General features: G+C 36.4%; 1 protein-coding gene across 1 annotated transcript in view; it reads right to left on the reverse strand.

Annotated features, from left to right (window-relative positions):
• LOC150094582 (voltage-dependent calcium channel subunit alpha-2/delta-3-like) overlaps nt 1–23,054 on the reverse strand; it is a 1,537,934-nt gene that overhangs the window by 1,163,567 nt on the left and 351,313 nt on the right. Inside the window, exon 8 of the mRNA XM_090412095.1 lies at nt 14,534–14,684. Within this exon, the coding sequence (XP_090268221.1) occupies nt 14,534–14,684 (151 nt within the window). The remainder of the gene's footprint in view (nt 1–14,533; nt 14,685–23,054) is intronic.

Here is a 23,054-nt window from a genome sequence, read left to right on the forward strand (position 1 = left end):
TGCCACCACCCCTTCGTGCCTGCAGAACCACACACGTCCAGATCGTTACAGGGGCACTTAGATAGAAATTGCATGCAGGCGCTAAAGACCCTAGTGCCGCTTCTGGGAATCAACCAACGGTTCCAATGAGTGAATAAAACTTTTCCTTGATCTTAGCCTCTTATGTACTGCAACACGTCCATACAAAGGATGCTGTTCATCATTTAGTTGTTGTTTTGGCTCATATCTACTCTGTGTAGTCCTTCTGATGTGAGGAGGTGCAATACCAGACAGTGTGTATAGATGGTCAATTTTTGTAGGCTTAAGGCAGCCAGTAACGTGCCGACATGTTTCATTAAGAACCTTATCAATAATTTTGACATGTGATGATCTTTCCCAAACAGGGCTAGCATACTTGGCTGTCGAAAAGAAGAGTGCCAGAGCAGAGGTGCACAGTGGATTTGCACCCCACCAAGATGATGTTAGTCGCCGCAGAATATTATTGCATGTGAGTTTTAGCTGATGTCTTTTCTATGTGTCGCTTATAATTTAAAGTCCTATCTAATGTAACACCTATGTAAGTTGGATTTGGATAATTGACCAGTTTCATACCATTCCATTCTATATTCAACTCTCTCCTCGCCTACCTATTATTGAGATGGAAGACACATTTCAGTTTTACTGGGATTTGGTTTCAGTTGGTTTTCCTTATAGTAAACTGTAAGGGTTTCTAGCTCTAGTGTGAGCTGCTTCTCAATGTCATCAAAGAATTTTGCTTGATAAGCTATTGCCCAGTCATCTGCATATAAGAAGGTTCTTGACCATGGGTTTATAGGTTGGTCATTAGTATATATATTGAAGAGGAGGGGAGAAAGCACACTTCCCTGAGGTAGACCATTTTTTTGGATACACCATCTGCTCTTTTTTTCTTGAAAATCAACAAAGAATCTCCTACCGAACAGCAGTGACCTAAATATCTCCATTAACCGATAGCTGTTTGTCATGCTGTAAATTTTGACTATAAGCTTTCTAAGATTTAGTGTGTCAATACTGCTGTTAAATCTATAAATACAGCTCCTGTTGCTAACTCCATTTCAAAGCCATCCTCAATAAACTGTGTTAAGTTTAATACTTGTCCAGTGCATGATCTTCTGGTCTAAATCCTGCCTGTTCTTTTATCAGCACTTTCTCTATTTCTGGACTTAGTCTGTTCAAGATTAACCTCTCATACAGCTTCAGTATTGTGCATAGGAGAGCTATAGCCTGTACTCTTTGGATCCTCAGCAAGATTACCCGGTTTCAGGATAGGTATTACTTTCATTTGCCTCCATATTCTGGGTATTTTAGCAAATTTCCAACAAAAGTTGAAAAATTCTAACAACTACTCTGTTGTCTTTTCTCCCAGATTCCTTAGTATCTTGTTTCTGATATCTATACTGGCAGCTTTTCCTGGTTTTAAGGCTTTTAGGGCATTTTTCTAGTTCCTCTTTAGTAAACAGTGCTTCGAAGAGATTATTTTCTGAATTCCTAACTTTTTTAATATAATCCTTAGGTATTTTTCCTTTGGTACTTGGCTTACCATTCAAAGATAGCTGAGTTGCAATTTGGTTTGCATTTATATTAACTTCGGTTACTGCTGTTGCAGGGTCACCAGATAATTTTTTGTGTAAGAGACAGGCTTTCCTGCTACTGTGCTTCATATCTAAGCTTTTAATTTCTCTGCTCATTGTTGACTTCTTTTTTCAGACAGTGCCGCTATACGTTCCTCTCCTGCATCAATTGTTTCTGATGAAAATGGATCTTTATCATATAGGTCACAATATCTTTCATATATTTCCACGTAGTGTTCTGTAAAACCTGCAATGTAACAGGTTCTACAACCTCTTGGGATGTGCCTGGTAGAAGACTGTCTAATAGCTTTGATGAACTTTCCATAATTTTCTTGTCTGGGTGATATGTTGGTCAGGTTTATATCTAATTCTCTTCAGAACTGTTCCCAGTTAGTTTTTTTTTTTTTTTAATTAAAGCATCTTCTAAGTGGGATCTCCTTAAGTTGGACTGGTGGCTTGCAGTATTATTGTTCTATGTTGTGAAGTTGGGATCGGTGCAAGTACCTGTTTAATGCATATATTAGCCATTCTATTACTAACAAATCCAAGGTCTGGGTTATAACCTCTTTTCCATCTTCCACTGTTAAATGATGATGGCTGTTTAGGATCGTGTATAAGATTCATTTGATTACTTTCAGTCCACCGTTCAACTAACTCTCCATCCCCATTTGTTTCACTATAACCCCACTGTGTGCTATGACTGTTGAAGTCACCTATAATAGTAGAAACTTTCCTTTGTATCAAATACCGGGACATTTCAAAGGCAAAGGTTATACTAGGTGGTTTATATACTGAGAAAACACTGATGTTACACAGATCTATTCCAAGGATTTCTATATAAATAAACAATACAGGTCCCAATACTGAGCCCTGAGAGATCACACTTATAACCTTCTGCTTACTTGATGCTACCCTTCGTACACAACTCTGATATTTATCAGACAGCCAATCCCCAATCCAATTCACTAACCTAATATCCACACCCACATGCTGTGACTTAAATATCAGCTTATCAATGTCACACTTGTCAAATGCATTTGTAAAATCAAAAGGCAGTATATTCCTTTCCCTCATCAACTTCTCCTGTTAATTTATTATAAAAGAAACAATTAGATTACTAAAAGAAGAGTGTCCCTTAACAAATCCACAATGACTATCAGAGATAATATTACTGTCATCTGCCCAATGCTGTATACAATCTCACCAATTTCTCCAAAATCTTAACTACAGAAGAAAACATCTAGTCTATAGTCCATTATGTGTCCATTCTTTCACACCCTCTATGCAATGTCAATTCGCTATCCTTCCTTCCTTTCACTCAGACACCTTTCCCATAGTCAGATTCTCACTGAAAAGCAGTCAATTGAGCTGTCAGCTCCTTACCATATTTCCTTAAAACAATGATGAAATCCAATCCAGTCTTGTTGCCTTATTGACATCTAGAGTACTTAGTATTCAAAACACACTCGTCTTTTCGGGTAAACATGTACTACAAATAGGTGCTGGTTTGTGATCATACTTTAAATTTAATAGAATACTTAAAGCAAAAAAATTAAAAATTAAATTAAAAAAACTGAACAACAGGTTTAACCTTTCCGATATTTTATCTCTATCACAGAGACATCAGCAGGACTACAATATTAATATTGTAATCACATAAAAACAAACAAAACAATAAGTGGAAGAAATTAGAATATTTTGAGCCCAAAACCCTATGAGGGGGAAACCCTCTATGGGTGCTGTTGGCTAGTCATAGCTGGGGCAGGTGGCCTAAGTTTAACACAACTATATTTATTTAGATTAAGCTAGTTTTTTAATCTTCTGCTGCTTTTAAAAGTCTTTTATGTTTATATTATATATGCTGTGATGATGCATAGCAGTTTATTTCTCATCTGATCCGACGGTATCCAAAGGTATGGAGAGAAAGACATCACTACCCATAGTCGTGGTGGCAGTTGTATTTCTTGTGTTCACCAAGGCAGTTGTTTGCAGATCTCCCTGTTTGACTATAATATGATAAGTTGTAAGAAACTCTGTAAACACCTGGAACCAGGACCGGCGCATAGTATTTTTCTTGTGTGTGCGATTAATGTTCAGTGCCTTTCCAAAAAAGTTTTTTTTTGAATAAAGTGTCAATAAAACGAACAGGAAATGAAAAACAAATGAAAACCGCTTTACAGTATAATGTTACCTACGAATCAGTCTTGCTTATACACATTTTTTCAAGTTATATAAATTTTCAAAATAATATAAAATAATAATATAAAGTTAAGAGATTTATTCAAATATTCTTTACATTAATTTTGCTAAAAGGGACTCATCTGGCTTTCATTTTAGCAAAATCCTGTCGCAGTACATCAATGTTGATAGACTGAGCAATATTATTTTCTATTGAAATTAGTGCCAAACCATTTAGTTTTTCTTGACTCATGCTTGATCGCAGATAGTTCTTTATTAATTGTAATTTAGAAAATGTTCTCTCTCCCTTAGCAACTGAAACGGGCAAAGTCTATAGTATTCTCAATGCAATCAGTGATTCTGAAAAGAGTTCTTCAAGGTTGCTGATTATTTTGTGTCGATGACACCGCCCTAACAACCCACTAATATAACAGGCTCGAATGTCGAGAAGAATGAGTTATCAGTAGTAAGCCAACTTTTAGAGCCAGACCACATAATTCCGATCTGATGAAAATTAGGATATGGCCCTTACACGAAACTCAACAATTAATCATAAGTTGATTTATGATACATCAAAAAATAAAGAAGAACTATTTCAGGTATTTTTTCGTAAATTTTAATCAAAAATTACAGTGATATAATCGGGTCCAGGATACAATTTCAGAATTTATTTGTTCTTTTCCAGGAAGATCTGAAGGGACAAGAATGAAGACGACGTACATTCATAATTATATGTACCATTCATTGTTCATTTAAACTCTTATCTCATATTGTTTGACATCTTTTAGGAGCCTTTTCTTCTGCAGCACTTGTGTATATTGCACACTTCACACACACCGCCAGCTGGGCCCGCCTGGAACATAGAGGGAAGGAAGTGAATGCTTTGGAGAGCAGAGAAGTGAGGCCAGCTTAAAATGAAGTTTGAAAGCAGTACAGAGATTATATTTCTTTAAAGTTCTAACTGTTTTTCTGAGGTGCCCTGGGTATAGGGAATAGCAGCAGCATTACCGTAGTCTGTATGTTAAGAGAAGTCAGGAGATTGGAAGAACAGCTGATTTATTGATCTTTTTTGAACTCATCATCATCAGCAAATTCCTGATATACATACCTTCAATGGGTGTACAGGATATGATAGTACTACATGAAAAATTTACACCATTACTAACTTCCTATCTACAAATTTCCTCCAAATCAGTCTGTTACCTGTCAAGACTCCAATATTATCAGCTCTTATATTTCTGTGACACTTTGAAGGCACTTTTTACTGTATCAATCCACCTATATCTTGCTCTTCCTCTGGGTCGTTTTCCTGCCAACCTGGCAGAGAACACTTGTTTTGCTAATCTTTCCTCACCCATTCTGTTTAAGTGACCATACCACCTGAGATTAGCTCTGCTAATGCATTCCTGGTTGCTGACAATTTAAAGTTCCTTCCTAATATGCTCATTTTTAATATGATATTGCCATTGATGCCATCTGTTCATGCCCATAATCTTTCTCAGGATCTCATATCTGCAGTCTCTAGTCTTTGGTCAAGTGTTTTACTTCTGACCTAGCTCTCAGATCGATAAGTTAAAACTGGTTTGAACACTGTCTTGTATACAGCTAATTTAGTGTTCCGACTAATTTCTCTCTTATTCCATATGAATTTATTCAATTGACTTCCCACCATACCAGCCTTGCTGATTCTGTTGTCTATTTCCATATTTAATTTACCATCTTCACTAAAAATCATGCCTAAGTATCTGAAATGTTTTACTTGTTCCACAGGTTCTCCATTCATAACACAGTTGACATTTTCAATGATTCTGCCTATTTTCATTGTCTTTGTCTTTTTATTGCTAACCTTCATACCATACCTATTACAACAGCTATTCAATTTAGTCAGAGAATCTCGCAGACTTGTAGCAGATTTATTTAGAAGTATAACATCATCTGCATAAAGCAAAGAGCTCAGATTAACATATCCAATTTTCATATCAGGTTTAATACCCTTTCCTTCATAATGTGATCCATATAGATAATGAATAACAGTGGGGATAATGGACATCCTTGTCTCACACCAGATTTAACATTAAACCATCTTCCTGTACTTCCTTCAATTCTAACTGCTGACTTACAACTCAAATAAAGACTAATTATTGCTTGATATAATGCCCCATTGACACCATATAACTGTAGCGTTTCGAATGGCTTCTCTCTTGGCCCTTGTCATATGCCTTTTCCAAATCTACAAAACATAAATACAGATCTTTGTTATATTCCCATGATTTCTCAACTCTCTGTCATAAAGTGAAGATCTGATTCTGACAACCACTATTTGACCTGAATCCAGCTTGTTCTTCACCAAGCTTTTCTTCCACAATTCTTCTCAACTGTTTCTCAAGTATACTTGCATATATCTTACCAGGAACACTCAGTAGGGAAATACCTCTGTAATTCTCACATTCAGTTTTATTTCCCTTTTTATATATGGGTACTATGAGAGCTCTATTCCAATCATCTGGAATTCGTCCCTCTGTCCAAGCCTTCTGAACTATGCAGTGCAGCCACCGTAAGACTTTTATACCTCTATACTTGAGCATTTCTGGTCGAATATCATCTACTCCTGCTGCCTTTCCACATTTCAGGCTTTTGATGGCTTTTTCTACTGCAAGTATGGATATGACTTGACTGCATGCCTGTCAGTGTTTTTTACCACTGTGCTGTCATCACTCAATGTTTCATTTAGCAATTTCTCGAAGTAATTACTCCATACTTCAAGGATATCTTTTTCTCCTGATTTCATGTCCCCTTTATCATCACTAATTCCTTTTACAGCACTCTTTCCTCCATTTCTGAGCTTCTTCAACAACCTCAAGAATATCTTGCCACCTTCTTGATATTTATTTTCTATGTTCTTGCCAAAGTCCTTCCATGACTTTTGTTTAGCTAGTTTTACTCAGTGTTTAGCTTTCTTATATTTGTCTCTGTATTCTCTATGAGCACAAGCTGACTTATTTGCCAGGGGCTTTTGATATGCTTTCTTCTTTTCCTTCACTCCTCTTTAACTTCCTGTGTCCACCATGGAGTTCTGATTTTTCTAACCTTGCAGACAACCTCATCACATGCCTCTCTGGCTGAATCAATTAGTGTTTTCTTCAGGACTTGCCACTGACTCTCCAAGGTTTGATTCCTGTTCTCAAACTCTTTCATTTTTTCTTCAATAATCTTTGTGTATTTTAGTCTACAGTTCACATCTGAGAGCTGCTCAACTTTTATTCACTTTAAAACTTTCTTACATGTTATTCGTTTCGATATGAAATTCAATTTTATCCTGCTCAAGACTAAATGGTGATAACTTCCAATTTCAAATCCTCTGTACACTCTGGTGTCCTGCACCAGTGGGAAAACAACACTATCAACAATAACATAGTCAATGAGACTTTTCTTATGCCTCGCCTCTTCTCTCCATGTGAATTTGTGCACATTTTTATTTGGAACACGGTATTAGTAATAACCAGTCCATGTCCTGAGTTTAAATTCAACAGGTATTTGCCATTATTATTAGCTTTTCTCTCTTCTTCAAATTTTCCCAAAATCTTTTTGTATGTCTGACAATCATTTCCTGCTCTGGTATTTAGATCCCCAAGAAAGATCAACTTTTCCTTTTTCATTGTTTCAGTTACTTTCTCTAAAGCCTTGAAAAATTCCTCCACTTCTATCTTAGTAGTACCTTCTGTGGAACCACAGGCACAAATAAGTCTCATTGTCCAGTTCCCCATTCTCGTATTTGCCCACATCACTCTACTTGAGACTGCCTGCCATTCAAGAAGATTAGCCTCATATTTAGTGTTGAATACTATGAATCCTTCTTTTCCTTGATTGTCATTGCCTGAATATAACGTTTTGTATTTATTGCTCAGAAAAATCTCACCAGTTTTTGTCTTTTTTGTTTCAATCACCCCTATTATGTCGATCTAATTCCTCAGCTAGCTCCATTTCTTTGTCATTCAGGCTTCTTGTGTTGATAGAACCAATCTTTAACTGTGGTGATGTTGAGTTGGGGTGGGTTCTAGGATTTGTTTCAGTAGCTAACTTTTCACTGTTTGCCCCGGTGCCCTAGTAAAAACAACGGAGACCCTTGTTTAACTGGGCAACACCCCAACCAGCAAGAAGTTCTGTTATGCTGTACCATCATTTGAAATTTTGGTTTAAGTGAATAAGAATACAATTTGGTCAGGTAAATCCCAAATTGCCAGCCTATCCTCCTCCATTCAGTATCCAGGTAGATACTTAACAGGGTGCACCATGAGAAAGTGAGGATTGGACATTAGGTCAGAAGTCCTGGTTGGTTCTCCTCATTCCTTTGAAGGCTATGTGGAGGTCTCCTCTCAATTATATAGCTTTGACCCTTAAGCACCCCTGCTCTTTTTTGTGTTATAGCATGGAATGAGGAGATGAGTGCTAAGGAAATAAATGCTGCTTGGGAACTGACAAAGAAATACATATCAGCATCAATGTGTGAATGTATTTCAAAATGGATGGATGAGGAGCTTAAGCATGAAATCCTAAAGAAGGTACTTTGGAGGCAGTACAAGATGAATAATGGTAATAATCAGTTACATGAAGGATATAAAGAACAAGCCAGGAAAGTGACTCAGCAAGGAAAACAAAAGTGCAGAATGAGCAGATTTTGGCAAATTAGGCAAAGAAAAACCCTACACAGTTTTTTTTTTATATGTGGCAAGTAGAAGGAAGAATGATCATGGTAATATGATGTTAATGGATGAAAATGGTAGAATAGTAACTTCTGCAGAAGACATTGAGGTATTCAGTGATCAATTTATAAAGATGTTTCATTCTGATCAAGGTGGAATCAAGAGGAACTTAGGAGAGGATGGCTTAATCGTGAGTGAGAAGGATGTATTTCAAGAAATAAATAACCATGATATCAGTAAGATTTGATGACATATCACTATGCATCTTGAGGGAATGTTCCAGGAAACTGGCAGTAGCATTGGCATGTCTGTTTAATAAGTGTCTTACAACAGCACAGGCAGCAAGGGAGTGGAAGGAGAGTAAGACAATTCCATTGCATAAAGGTGGTGTAAGGCTGTAGCTTCAATTACAGGCCAATTTGTATATCTGGAGTTGTGGTGGTAAATGTGACTGGCTGTCACCTTTGTACTTTGTTTCAATAATGGTGGCTGGTGCAAGTCTTTTCTGATGCATTGTTGCCAAGCTCACCATTTTGAACCATATATCCCAAGATTTTGTGGCATGTAGTGCTTGCAGCATGTTTGCATTCTGGCAGTTAGAGGTATGGCAGATACAAGAATGGGGAGTGCATGCCTGCACAAAATGTAGGAAATGGGAACAGCTCAGTGAAATAGATATCAGTATTGATTTAAGTGGCTGCAGTTGCAGTATGTCAGCAGTAAGAGATGAGTAGCATGATTGAGGGTGATGAAGATGAGTCATGTGAAAATGGATATTGCATCATAGAGTGTAGCAGATTTTAAGGAGGGTAACAATTGTCTAGGTAGATGTCGAACCAGAGTAGGTCACTATGAGAGAGATAGAAGAAATGTGAGAAAAGAAGTAGAATGTGTGAAAAAATTAGTTCAGAGGTGTGAAAGAAGAGATTTGGAGACTGGAAAGGCTAAGTGATGTGAAGTGAACAAGAGTGGGAGTGATAGAGTTATGAGAATAATGAGAGAGAGAGAGAAAGAGGGAATAAAAGAACCAGGTGATGAGATGGAATGAGAGAAAGGTGATATAGTGCAGGAGCTAAGGATGGAGAGATTACAGGAATACAGGTAAGTGTAAGGAAAGAGAGCAAGGAAGAGTCACAAGGAAGAGAATGAGGGATACAGGTATAGAGATTCAATGATTCATGGAGTGTAAAACAATGTTACAGGATTGCTTTGCCTGGCAGGAAAATAGAGAGTGTGACTATGGCAATTAAGCAATCTAAAAGTGTAGATGAAAGGATTGTGATGATGGGTACAAATGACCTGAGAGGTCATGTGAATCAGGTAGTGAGATATGAAGTTTATGCTTCATATCTCACTATGCTTGAGGTTGTATATGGCAGAAGTGTGTGAGGGACACAGTAAACATGTTACCCAGATATGATAATGAACATTTGAGTAGAAGGGCATCAATAATGCATGGCATGGCATGATAGCGAGAATGTTTCGAAAGAGAAGCTTGGATTATGTGGATGCTTAGAATGCATTTGAGGATAGAAGAGAGTTGTGTGTGAGAGACAAACTGCATTTTAATATAGAAGGATGTAAGCATCTGGAAAAAATGTTGAGCTGTGTGACAAGTAAGAGTATTAATGCAGGGAAACTGGGTTTTGTCAGGGTGGCCTGTTGTGGGAATATATGGAGTCTGAATTGAACAGATTAAATGGAGTCTGAATAGAATAATAACAGGTAAAGAAATACTGACAATGTCTTGATACTTCTTTAAACAAATGCCAGGGATACCAGCAATAAAGAAGATGAATTAGTGGCAATGTTCCAAAATACTGAGGTATTGTGGAACAGTCTTCCCCCCTATGTGTTTCCCAAGGAATACAATATACAGGCTTTTAAATCAAATGTAAACAAGTTTCTCCTTTCCCAACTCATCCAACCTCTCATGTATGTGCTCAACATAACAGCATATGATGTGGGGTGGGCAGGACAGGATATTTATGATGCTATAGGCCAGGGAATACAGAGGTTGAAGAGCAGGAAATGTTTAGGCAGTTGAGTTTGGCAAGTGCAAAACAAATGATCATTATGGCAGATTTTAACTATAATAGTAGAAAATGGGAAGAGATAACAGTATATAGTAGTAAGGGAATGGAATTTCTGGAATTCTTGAGGGACAGATGCCTCAGGCAACACTTAGAGAGAACATGAGGATCAGAAGGAACAAAATTTAACAGAATAATAAGTGAAAATAAATATAAGAATGTGAGTTCCAACTCATAAATGAATGAATGGATAAAAAAAGTTATCAGAAAGGATAGAAAAGAATAGTTAAATTAGCAAGAAGGTGGAAACCAAATACAAAGAACAATTGGCATACCAAAAAGACAATAGGCAGATTATCCATACTGAAGTACTACACAGAGTAATCTTAAAAGGAGAAGCACAATGTTATGAATTTTTTTTTCACCTGATGTGAATCTCTCCTACTACAGTTGTACATTAATACCAAGGGTGGGGCTAGGAGCTACATAAACAACAAACTATCTAAAGACCAAACATGAATTCCTTCAGGCCTCCAATAAGCAAGGTGATATGATTTAAATGCCTTAATTGACATAAGTAAAACACGTTTGGATGATAATGACATACCAAGGTAGTTAACAGAATACAAAGAACAATACTAGGAATAATATAGAGTCAGGGCGCATGCTTACAGTGGAATCCCACTATGCATGCAATAGAATGTTATAGAATTAAATTAAAATAAAATGACATACATAAATTTAATAATGAAGGGGATACAAATCCTTTGATGTTTATCTGCCAGTAAGCAAAACTCTAAGAACTAGGACCAAGATCTACGAGTTTCATACCGAAAAACTATCGGCAAATCCAAGTGTAAGTAACCACTTGGTAGTACAACACCAAGGCAACTCGTATCAAAGGTGGAGCAAGCTCCCTCACTATCCTTGATATTTTCTCATAATGTAAAAACACAGCCCCTACGGGATGTAATACTGTAATTACATTATGAGAAGAGATCACTACCCAGACCAGTTTCAACCTTTTTTGAGGTCTCATCAAGAGTAGGTAGACCTGGAAGATAACAAGGTTTAAGTGAAAAGAACTTACATACCTTCACTATACGAATGCCATAAAGGTGTGCCTGTGTATTATAACATAGAATAAAAGCCAAAAGGCTATTTTTGGCTTTTATATATAACATAGAATATAACATATACATAGAATATAATATATATAACATAGAATAAAAGCCAAAAGGTTATTTTTGACTTTTATTCTATGTTATAATACACAGGCACACGTTTATGGCATTAGTATAGTGAAGGTATGTATGCAAGTTCTTTTCACTTAAACCTTGTTATCTTCCAGGTCTACCTACTCTTGATGAGACCTCAAAAAAGGGTGAAACCGGTCTGGGTAGTGACCTCTCCTCATAATGTAATTACAGTATTACATCCCGTAAGGGCTATGTTTTTACATTATGAAAAAATATCAAGGATAGTGAGGGAGCTTGCTCCACCTTTGATACGAGTTGCCTTGGTGTTGTACTACCAAGTGGTTACTTACACTTGGATTTGCCAATAGTTTTTCAGTATGAAACTCATAGATCTTAGTCCTAGTTCTTAGAGTTTCGCTTACTGGCAGATAAACATCAAAGGATTTGTATCCCCTTCATTATTATTAAGGTTTCCAGAAAAATAGCCTTTTGGTTTTTATTCTATGTTATAATACATAAATTTATTTTACACCATTAAGGACGACAATTTCTCCGACTTTAGGGATAGTAAGAACATCATTACAGTTTAAATTGGGTCTGTGATGTAGGCTTCAGCAATTTCTTTATATAAACACTCATGTTTCTATAAGGATCTATGTAGAAGTTTGGTGTTTTTCTACTGGCTCCTATGGTTTGGGTTTTCAACTCCATGTTGTGCGAGGCCAGATATGTGTGGTTTGATAAGACGGATATAGTCTTTTCAGAGATGCATTTACTAATAGATCTTCCTGTCTGTCCATACTATGGCATCTTACAGGAACATGGAACTTCATATATGTCAGGTAGAATCAAACATGAGAGTTTGTCTTTAGGAGAATGTAGAAAATTATAGATCTGGTTGAGTGGTTTGTAGGTAACAGAAAGTTTGTATTTATTCATAATTTTTGACAGATGTTTGGAGATGCCTTTGACATATGGTATGGGAATCCCATTTGCTTATTCTTTTCCAAAAACAACTCAAAAAATCATTAGTCACCTAGACAAGAACAAGCCCATAGGATTCCCAAACCGTATGTCAAAGGCATTTACGAACATCTGTCAAAATTTATGAAGAAATACAAACTTGCTGCTACCTACAAACCAATCAACCAGATCTATAATTTTCTACATGATTGTCTGTGAAAATACACACAGGACAAAGAAATTAGCGCACCTGGAAGAAAACATGGTACAATGGCAAAACTAAGCAAATAGCTAGAGTGCAGGGTGGTATGCAAGTGATCCAAGTTTGGTGTGATTGCGCATGCCCACACACCCTTCGGTGGCACTGCAAGCACGAACTGGCAGCCTTATAAAGCTGGCGTGTAGTCGATAGCCGATTAAAGCGAAAAACACCGGCCAACGCAAGCTAGAGTACAAAGTAACCATAATGCCGGACAGATGCCAGAGATGTTGATTTAAGCAAATTACGGACTTTGACAGAGGCATGATCATCGATGCGCCATATAGGCGTGCACATGAACCATTCTGACCATACCGTCCGACAGTGTTGGGAGCTGTGGACATGTTCCGGCACTGCCACATGGCAGAGTGGCACCGGTCGGATCAAGAGGACCAACACTAGAGAGGATCGACGGATCGTGCAGCAAGCACAGAGGGATCCCACATTGATCCGGTCCACTATACAGGCGGATGTAGGGACTCCTGTGTGCCCACGAACCATTTCCCAACACCCCTCGTGGAGGTGAATCTACGATCCCAGCGCCCCTTACGTGTGCTCCCATTAACACCGCAACATCACTGACTCTGTTTGCAGTGGTGCCAGGCAAGAGCGATGTGGAATGCCACAGACTGGCGACGTGTGGTCTTCAGCGATGAGTGCCGCTTCATCTTGGAGACAGATGATCATCGTATCCAGGTGTGGAGGACCCCTAGTCAAGGACACAATCCCGACCTCACTATCGAGCACCACACCTCCCACACTGCAGGCATTATGGTCTGCGGAGCCATAGCCTACGATAACCAATCACCCCTCGTGGTGGTACGTGGCACATTGACGGGGCAACGGTATGTGAACGACATCCTACGGCCCCCACATTCTCCCATTCCTGGCCGGGATACCAGGAGCCCTATACCAGCAGGATAATGCCCGTCTGCACACGGCTCGGGTTGCCCAGGCCTTCCTACGTCATGTACAGACACTTCCATGGCCTGCCCGCTCCCTGGACTTTTCCCCTATCGAGCATGTTTGGGAGTAGCTGAAACGCCAGCTCCCACCGTGCCACAATATCCAGGATTTGGAGCACAGCGTCCAACACATGTGGGCCAGTCTGCCGCAGGACAATATCAGGTGTCTGTTCGTCACCATGCTGGACCCTATTGCAGCATGTAACACCATCATCAACGGTGCAACACGCTATTGATGATGACTGGATTGCATACCACAGATCCCTTTGTAACTGTCCTTCAGCTCTGTTTTTGCCATCATGTGCATCACTCACCTGTATCATTACACCAAAAAATTTCAGTTGAATCCTATGCTTCTTTCTTGGTGTGATAATTTTTCTTTGTCCGTGTATGTAGTAGTGGTGGTGGTGGACAGTAGATACCGTTGGTGTAGATGATTATGGTGGCTGCAGTTCATTGTAGTTGGTGGATTGCGAGTGGTAGAGACAGAAAGTAGGGAAGGTGCTCTCTCCCTCTCTCTCTCTCTCGATGAGTCTTTGGACTCCCTGGACATATCAGGTAATAATAATAAAATAATATGAATAAAAATAGTGATTAATCTTACTAAGGTTTTAATAATTTTATAGGAAAAAATTTTGTATTCATACCCGAAGAATAGTAACGTAATCATTATCTGTAAGTGTTTCAAGAATATTAAGCACCACATTGCGAGCAATCTCTTTTCTCAAACCTGACATAGAGCCACTTCCATCCAAAAGTATTACAATATCTTTAGGTGAAGCAGCAGCCTGTATATACCTATGATAATAAAAAAAAAGCTATAGAAAATTTTACAGGATTTGATTTTTACTGATAATCATTAGAAATAACTAATTAAATAAATAAAAGAGGAATGTTTAAAAGTGAATGTACATATTCAGGATTTTTTAAGCAAAACCAACAAAACAGGACATTTCCATTACACCTCTGGTTTAGACTGTGAGATTCAGTTTTTAGTTCTATTACAATGAAAATTCAATCACAGCCTATGATTGAAGCAGAATTAAGACCACAAGTCTGGAATTTCAGTTAAATATTCAGTTATTCAAATATTCAATGCCTTAATGTCCAATAATGCAAAGCACATACCCTTTTGGATGTGCATAATACTACATATTAAGGTAGGATCCAGACTAGTTTTGACCTATATTGAGGACTCATCAGTGTGAGCCAAACCAAAGAAGATATCAAGGTTTAATTAATGCAGAAGTCACATTTCTCACAAACAACTTGATTAAGTAAGTAAATTACTCGCTAAGAAATTATATTCCTGTTTAATCCTTTATCCAAGTGAAAGCAAACAAAGTTTGTGCACTATGCACCTTTTGTTACTTGCATATGAGAAATATGAATCTGCATTAATTTAATCTCTATCTTCCTGGGTCTAGCTCCCACTGATGAGACCTCAATAAAGGTCGAAACTAGTCTGAGTAGTGACCTTCCCTTAATGCATAGTGTTATGCCTGTCACAAGTATGTATGCTCTGCATTAAGGGATACTAAGGCAATTGATGAAGTCACCAGCCTCAATAGATAAGTACTGTCCAACCACAGATGCGAGACCCTCACCATCGACACTTCTACGGATGGTAGAAGAAGGCGAATCCGTTCTGATAATAGGGTAATTAATGATGAGTGTTTAATATTATTATATGTCGGAAAATTAGCTTTTCTTTTATGAAAATTCTAGTTTTTAAAGTGGTAAATATTCTGCTTGTAAAACAGTTGGATAATTTTACATATAAAGTACATGATTTTGTGTGTTGGTGACAAATTCGTACACCGCCTTATTCCTTTCTCCCCTTCGATATGAAATTACTCTTTTTGGAACTATGCCAGCCAGGGTTCTTGCATGTGTAGTCGGATAGTATACTAATTGTGAAGATACTTTTTGCATGCAAACTTTGTTTACTTATACTTGGATAAAGGATTAAACATGAATATAATTTCCTCACAAGTATAATTTAGAAATGGCAACGACATACCAAAGTAGAGAGGAAAAAGAATAAGAACGGCATAGTGTTCCAGGAAGGAGCAACAGACTCATTTTTAACCAAAGCAATGAAAAAAATTGCAACAATAGCTTTGATGCTATCAAAGAAACAAGGGTGTAAAATAAGAGGGTTCAAGTAATAGTAAGGCATAACTTAGCTTGTGATTGTCAAAGTATACATGCAAAGCCAAATCACTTATTTAGTATGGATGCTTAGATTGTGATTATCACTCATGTTAATGTTCACAGAGAAAAAAACTCGCATTTAGCAATAATAACTCAATTTATTATTAACACAGGACCTACACGAAGTCAAAAGACTCATCGCAGGAGGCAAAGACTGTTACACACAAGCCCATCAAATGGTTATTTAAACTCATTCAATGTTTCTGCATTCACCAGAATGTCAGGTAAATCACTGCACTAACCAACCACTCTCCAAGCAAAGAACCTACTCCTTATGTCTCTGCTCACACCCTCCTTATACAACTTCTGGGTATGTCCCCCTTGTTCTACCCCTTCCCCCAATTCATGAAAGATTTCTTTCCATATTAACCCGTTAACAATCCTTCACCTCTCTTCCTCCTATTCCCAAGTCTTTGAAAACCACATTCCCTCAATCTGTCCTCATATTCCACACCCCAAAGACCTATTTTTTTAAATTTTATTTAGCTATTCAATTATTATGTTTAATCTTTTGCCTTGGGCACCAAGCACAAAGAAATACACTAAGCACATGCATGCAAGCACACTAGCAAACAAAGAATGCCCAGTAAAGGTGCAGCGATGGCTGCACCTTTACTTTGCTGAAGATCTTAAGAAAACAGCCTCTCAGACTTTTGGCAATGTGAAGCAGCCTAATTTGTGCAGATTTGGAAAATGTTTTTAAGCCAAGACAGATTTTAGGAATAGCCTCTCAAATTTATTACCTCTGAGATTATAAAAAAGGGAGGTTTCCCCATTAGATCCAATAATCTGTATTCAAGGCATTGTCTGCCACCACAAAATGAGTTCCATGGAAATTCATTGAAAACAGTGAATTGAAAGAGTTCAGTAATTTTTCTGTGAATTCCTTTTATAATTCATCAAAAGAGTAATTTTCTTGCAAATTATTGTTTTAAAGTATTTGGTAAAATGAGACTTGCAATAATTATTTTATTATTATTATTATCTGACCTCCATGGAATCAAAGGACTCATCACAAGAAATCTATACACTCTCATGCCAAAAGGTCAAGCCATGCCTGGAACTTCCTAGTTTCTATACTCACCACACTTTCAGACAATGCATTCCACTCACCATGCAAAGAACCTGCTGTCTCACTCCCCTGCTCACACCCACTTTATACGGCTTCCATGGGTAGCCTTTGGTTCTACACTGGTCTCTCTATTCTATGAAATATCTTCTCCACATTAAACTGGTAACAATCCCTCACTAACCAATATGTCACAATCACACCCACTCTTCTATTCACAATTCTTTGTGAGTTGCATTCCCTCAATCTCCCCTCATATATGACATTCCATAGACCTGATACTAACTTAGTAAACTTTCTCTGAGCCTTTTTTTAACATTCCTCATCCCCCTGAAAAACAGATAACCAAATCTGTGCACAGTAGTTCATATATGGCCAGATCAAAGTGTTATTATTATTATTATTACACCTTCCATGGAGTCAACAGACTCATCGTTGGAGGTTCATTCAACTGACAATATATTTATCATATAGAATCTTAAAACCCATTAACATTCCATTCACTGACAATTCTCCATGTAAAAAATCTACTCCTTACACCCTTCTTCACCACACTTTTACATAACTTCCAGGAATGACCTCTGGTTCATCCCATCTCACCTTCACTGAAAATTGCAGACCATCTTCAGTGACACTACAAGAACAGTTTTAAAAAATACAAGGTGGAATACTAATCGTTTAAAAATAGAACAAGCTGCGTGATATTATATCACTAAGTATTAAAGGGAATATTATTAAGCAGAGACATGATTGAAATAAAGATATTAATTAATAATATTAATTATTAAGAGATATTAATTAATAATTAATAAGAGCCATAGCTAAAAGAGAAGTTTTTTAATTATTCATTATTAATAGATATTAATTTTTAATTATTAATAGATATTAATTTTTAATTATTAATAGATATTAATTTTTAATTATTAATAGATATTAATTAATCATTAATAAGAGCCATAGCTAAAAGAGAAGTCAGAAAAAGACAGAGAATCAAGAACAAATTTGTTTCTAATCCAGAACATGATTTATATAAAATAAGATCCAACGTATATAAGATTTTGAAAAACTTAAATGCAGATACCAAAGAAAACATAAAATTAAACACTGAATTGAAATTAGAAGAATTTCTAAATTACTACACAGAACTGTGGACAGACAAATATTTTAAAAAAGACAACTGGCAAACAATTAATGAAAATGAAAAGGAAATAACTAAAGAAGAATTAGAAATCAGCCTGAAAGAAACAAGAAATGGAAAATCACCTGGAGAAGATAAGCTAGGTTCAGAACTATATAAATACACAGGAACAAGATTCAAAGAAAGACTCTTATTATTTTTAAATAAAATTTACTCAACTGGTATCCCTCCAATAGAATGGAAAAAAGCAATTGTGATGCCTGTCTTTAAAAAAGGTAATAGAGATGACCCTGAAAACTACAAAGGTATCAGTATACTAAATTCCTGTTACAAAATATATAGCAGAATCTTAAATAGCAAACTAATGAAATATTCCAAAAACTTTATTTTAGAAGTACAGAATGCATTTAGAAAAAAACGATCATGTATAGACCTGGCCTTTTGCCTAAAATTAATAATAGAGAAAAGAAGAGAATACAATTTAGAAACACATATTGCATTTATTGACTTTGAAAAAGCATTTGACAAAGTTAAAAGAAACATATTATTTAACATATTAAAAGACAAATACCAAATAATATCCTAAAAGCTATCACAAATATATATGAAAATAATCAAATACAAATAAGATTAAATCATGAGCTATCATATATGAGAGAGATAAACCAAGGGGTCTGACAGGGATGTCCCCTCTCAGCAACTCTTTTTAATATCTACTTAAATGAAATAATAATCAAATGGAATAAAAATTTACATCAAGGAATTAAACTTTCTCCTACAGTAAACTTAAACACTCTCCTCTTTGCCGATGACCAAATAATAATTACAAATTCTGAAGATAACTTACAGAAAGCTATTTTAGATCTAAATGAGAAAACCAGGACGTCCTCTTAAACGATTTAACGATGACTTCTAAGGCCAGAACAGGCCATGCTAGGCCTAAATCCTTGAAACGCATGATGATGATTAATAATATTAAATAACATAAAATTAATATGAATTAATGAGTTATTCTGATTAGACTTTCCCAGATTTTTGATACAGATATACAGTCATTCCGATTCAGGTTAGGACGATGGAGTAATGCCTCTATGCTTTCTTTGAATAAACGTTCAAATTTATAGCGGGATCTATATAAGAGGCGAGTTTTTGACCAAAGGATGTTATGGTTAGTTTCAATCCCGTGCTGAGCCAATCCAGATTTTTCAGGTTTGTTGTGAAAATGGAGGATTGATGTTCTTGGATTCTTTTTTCAAGAGAGCATCCAGTTTGTCCAAAATAGGAGAGATCACAGCTGCAGGGAATTTGATAAACTCCAGGAAGAGACATAGTTGAGCATTTGTCTTTAGGAGAAAGAAAATGGGAAGATAATTTGTTAATAGTGAATACGTCGCTGTTAACTCATATTTCTTCAGAATTCTTGAGATAGGTTCTGAAATCCCAGAGATGTATGGAATTGGAACTCGACATATTGAATCTTTGCTGTTTAGTGGTGGATTATAAGAATCAAGAAGATGTCGTGTACTCTTTTCAGAAAAGCCATCGAGTTTCATCTGTTGTTGGATAGTAGAAAGTTCTTTCTGTAGAAAATTAGAAGTAGAACAATTAGTTTGGGCTCTTCTGATTAGACATTTTATGATTCCTGTTTTTTTGACAAGGATGATGAGCTGATTCTTTAAGAATAAAACGACCTGTGAACGTTGGTTTCCTGTAAACTGTAGTTGTAAGAGTATTTGAAGGTGACCGAACAAGGAGAATGTCTAAAAATGATAACTGGTTGTTTTTTCCCATTTCCATAGTAAACTTTTACGATGATGTAAGGAATTGATACTGTTTAAAAAAGAAGGTAAGGAGTCTTTGTTGTGAGGCCACATAGTAAAAATGTCATCTATATATCTTACCCAAAAGGATGGTTGAGGGAAAATAGATGAGAAGGGGACTTCTTCTAGATATTCTAAATAAAAGTTGGCTAAAGCAGGAGAGAGAAGACTTCCCATGGCCGTTCCTTCTACTTGGCTGTAAAATTTGTTTTGACATAAGAAATATCCAGAGTGTATTAGGAAATCGAATAGTTTTATAATGTCTTCTGGAAGGATGTCAGCCAGTAATTTTAAAGTCTCCTTGAGAGGTACGTTTGTATATAAAGATTCTATATCAAAGCTCACCATAAGATATTTTTCAATTTTTCTAAGAAATCTGAGGAGTTTTTAAGAAAGGAACTAGAGTTGCTTGTGAGATTTCAATAATTTAGCTAGATATTTGGCTATACAGTAAGTAGGAGAATCAATACAATCTACTATTGGACGAAGAGGAAAGTCAATCTTATGTATTTTAGGACCATAAAATCTAGGAGGTCTTGCAAAATGAGTTTTAAGTCTTTCAATTGTGTCTCTATATCTAAACTGATGACTTCATCTAGGAGAGAATTTAATTTCTTTAGTTGTCTGTTGGTTGGATCATAATCAATTTCTTGACATGTGGAGCGATCTCCAAGCAAAAGAGAAAGTTTTCTTCTGTAATTTGCAGAGTCCATAACTACTGTTGCTTTCCCCTTGTCAGCTTTGGTGATAATGAGGCGATTGTTTTTTCTCAAGGACTGTAAAGATTTCATTTCAGAAAGAGATATGCTGGAAGGAGGAAGTTTGGCCTTAAGTAGAGAAGAAGCGACTTCTAGGCGAAGAGCATTAGCTTTATCACTAGATGATTGAGATTCCGTTCAATGTTAACTAGGAAATCTAGATATGGTATCTTATTAGGAACAATAGAAAAATCATGTCCTTTTGACAGGATGAGGGTTTTGCTATCTATCAGTTAGAGGACATCCGGATATATTGACAATCCAATTATCTGGAGTTTTGAAGGGCTTGAATTGTTTAGAAGAAAGAGCTTCATATTTGCGGTTTAGATGTTGACTTAGTTTATTATATGCTAGTTGAGTAGAACGTTTAGCCACATTTAGAACTATGTGTGAAAGATGTGGATCCGAGTTTGTGGAAATATAGGTGCAAAGATCAGAAATATGATGACTGGTAAATATTATGAGCTCCAGGAGATTTTATAGTTTTTTGAATCTTAGCGAAATTGGGAATAATCTTGTTGGCGCAGCATTTTTTTTTTTAAAATTGATCTTAGCTCGTAACCTTACCTTGTATAAAACTGAAAGTTTTCCTAATTTACCAGTTATTTTGGTGGCATTTTCCCTGTGAAGGATTAAAAGTTGATATTTTAAGGATACTTGTGACATAAAGATTGAATAATATAAGCACGTAAACACAAGGAAGATATTTAATTAGCCAAATATTTCGGTCTGAAATATTTGGTTAATTAAATATCTTCCTTGTGTTTACGTGCTTATGTTATTCAATCTTTATGTCACAAGTATCCTTAAAATATCAAATTTTAATCTCACTGTATATGATTCTCCCTTATCTAACACACTCGTCACCTTATCATAAAATGCAAGTAAATTACTAAAACAGGACCTGCCCTTTACAAATCCATGCTGATCATCATAGTGCTGATCATCCATGCTGATCACCACATAGGCGTCGGGGGTCCCCTAGTTCTATTATAAAAAGTTAATAGATTGCTAAGGCAGGATCTACCTTTAACAAAACCATGTTGGCCTCTATAGAGTATCATATCGTGATCCACCCATTCTTGAATTTTGTCTTGAACCAACTTTTCCAATCTTCTTTTACCACTACTCCTGAGATGGTGATTGGTCTGTAATTAACTACTGCAGTTTTAGAGCCACCTTTATGCAAAGGAACCACGGAACCACTTTGCCTAACTTCCACTCTCTAGTTGAGGTGATTCCTTTCTTTAGTCCACTGTGCTTTAGTCATTGAAAATAATCTTTCAACATTTCCATTGTCTAGATACTGAAAAATAATATTGACATATTTTCAATATTTCAAAAATAAAATTCTGAATTATTTGCCTGTTCAAAATATCTGTGCCATTTCAAATTTGATGACATTTCTTTTTCATCTTTATCAACATGTTTTTCAACAAAAGAGTTTGAGATTATAGTATTGATCAAAACACTTCACATCATCCATACAGTTCACTTCTTCCTAACATGGATTTTAGGCCAAGTGACATATTCCAGACTCATGCCATCTCTTTTTTTGGGTCTCCCGATTCTTCTTTTTCCACTTATTTTGTATCTGTATAATATTTTTGGTAGTCTGCTGTTATTTATTCAATTTAAATGTTCTAGCCATTTTTTTTATACGGTCTTATGTAGTAATTAATTGGTTTTATTTTCAGGGATTGTAAAATTTCTTCATTTGTTTTATGGTCCCACTTGGTATAGCCAGCTGTTTTTCTGAGATACTTCATATCTGCTGTTTAAATTCGTTTTTCATCTTTCCTTTTTATGGTCCATGTTTCGCTTCCGTATAGTAGAGTTGGTTTTGACAGGACATCATATAGTCTGATTCTAGTGTGTTTTTGTACTAGGGATGGCTTAAATATATTACTTATTATGGCATTGACTTTGACCAAGTACAATTCACAATTTTTGAATTAATATATATTATTATATTTACATCTTGTTGCCATTCAGGCACATCAGAAAGTTGAAGGCCTGAAGTGGCTGAAAAAGCTCCGTGTTTTGTCTCTAGAGTAGGGTTTCCAGACTATTTAAAAATAAATAAAAAATTACAAAAAAATATGAGGGTGGTCTCATAGGTTCTCGGACTCAACCAAAGATGGCAACACTATCGGCAAGATTTTT

The sequence above is a fragment of the Typopeltis vanoorti genome, chromosome 22, assembly GCF_054136105.1.
Source record: "Typopeltis vanoorti isolate ZY-2024b chromosome 22, IOZ_Tvanoo_1.0, whole genome shotgun sequence".
Classification (NCBI taxonomy): domain Eukaryota; kingdom Metazoa; phylum Arthropoda; class Arachnida; order Uropygi; family Thelyphonidae; genus Typopeltis; species Typopeltis vanoorti.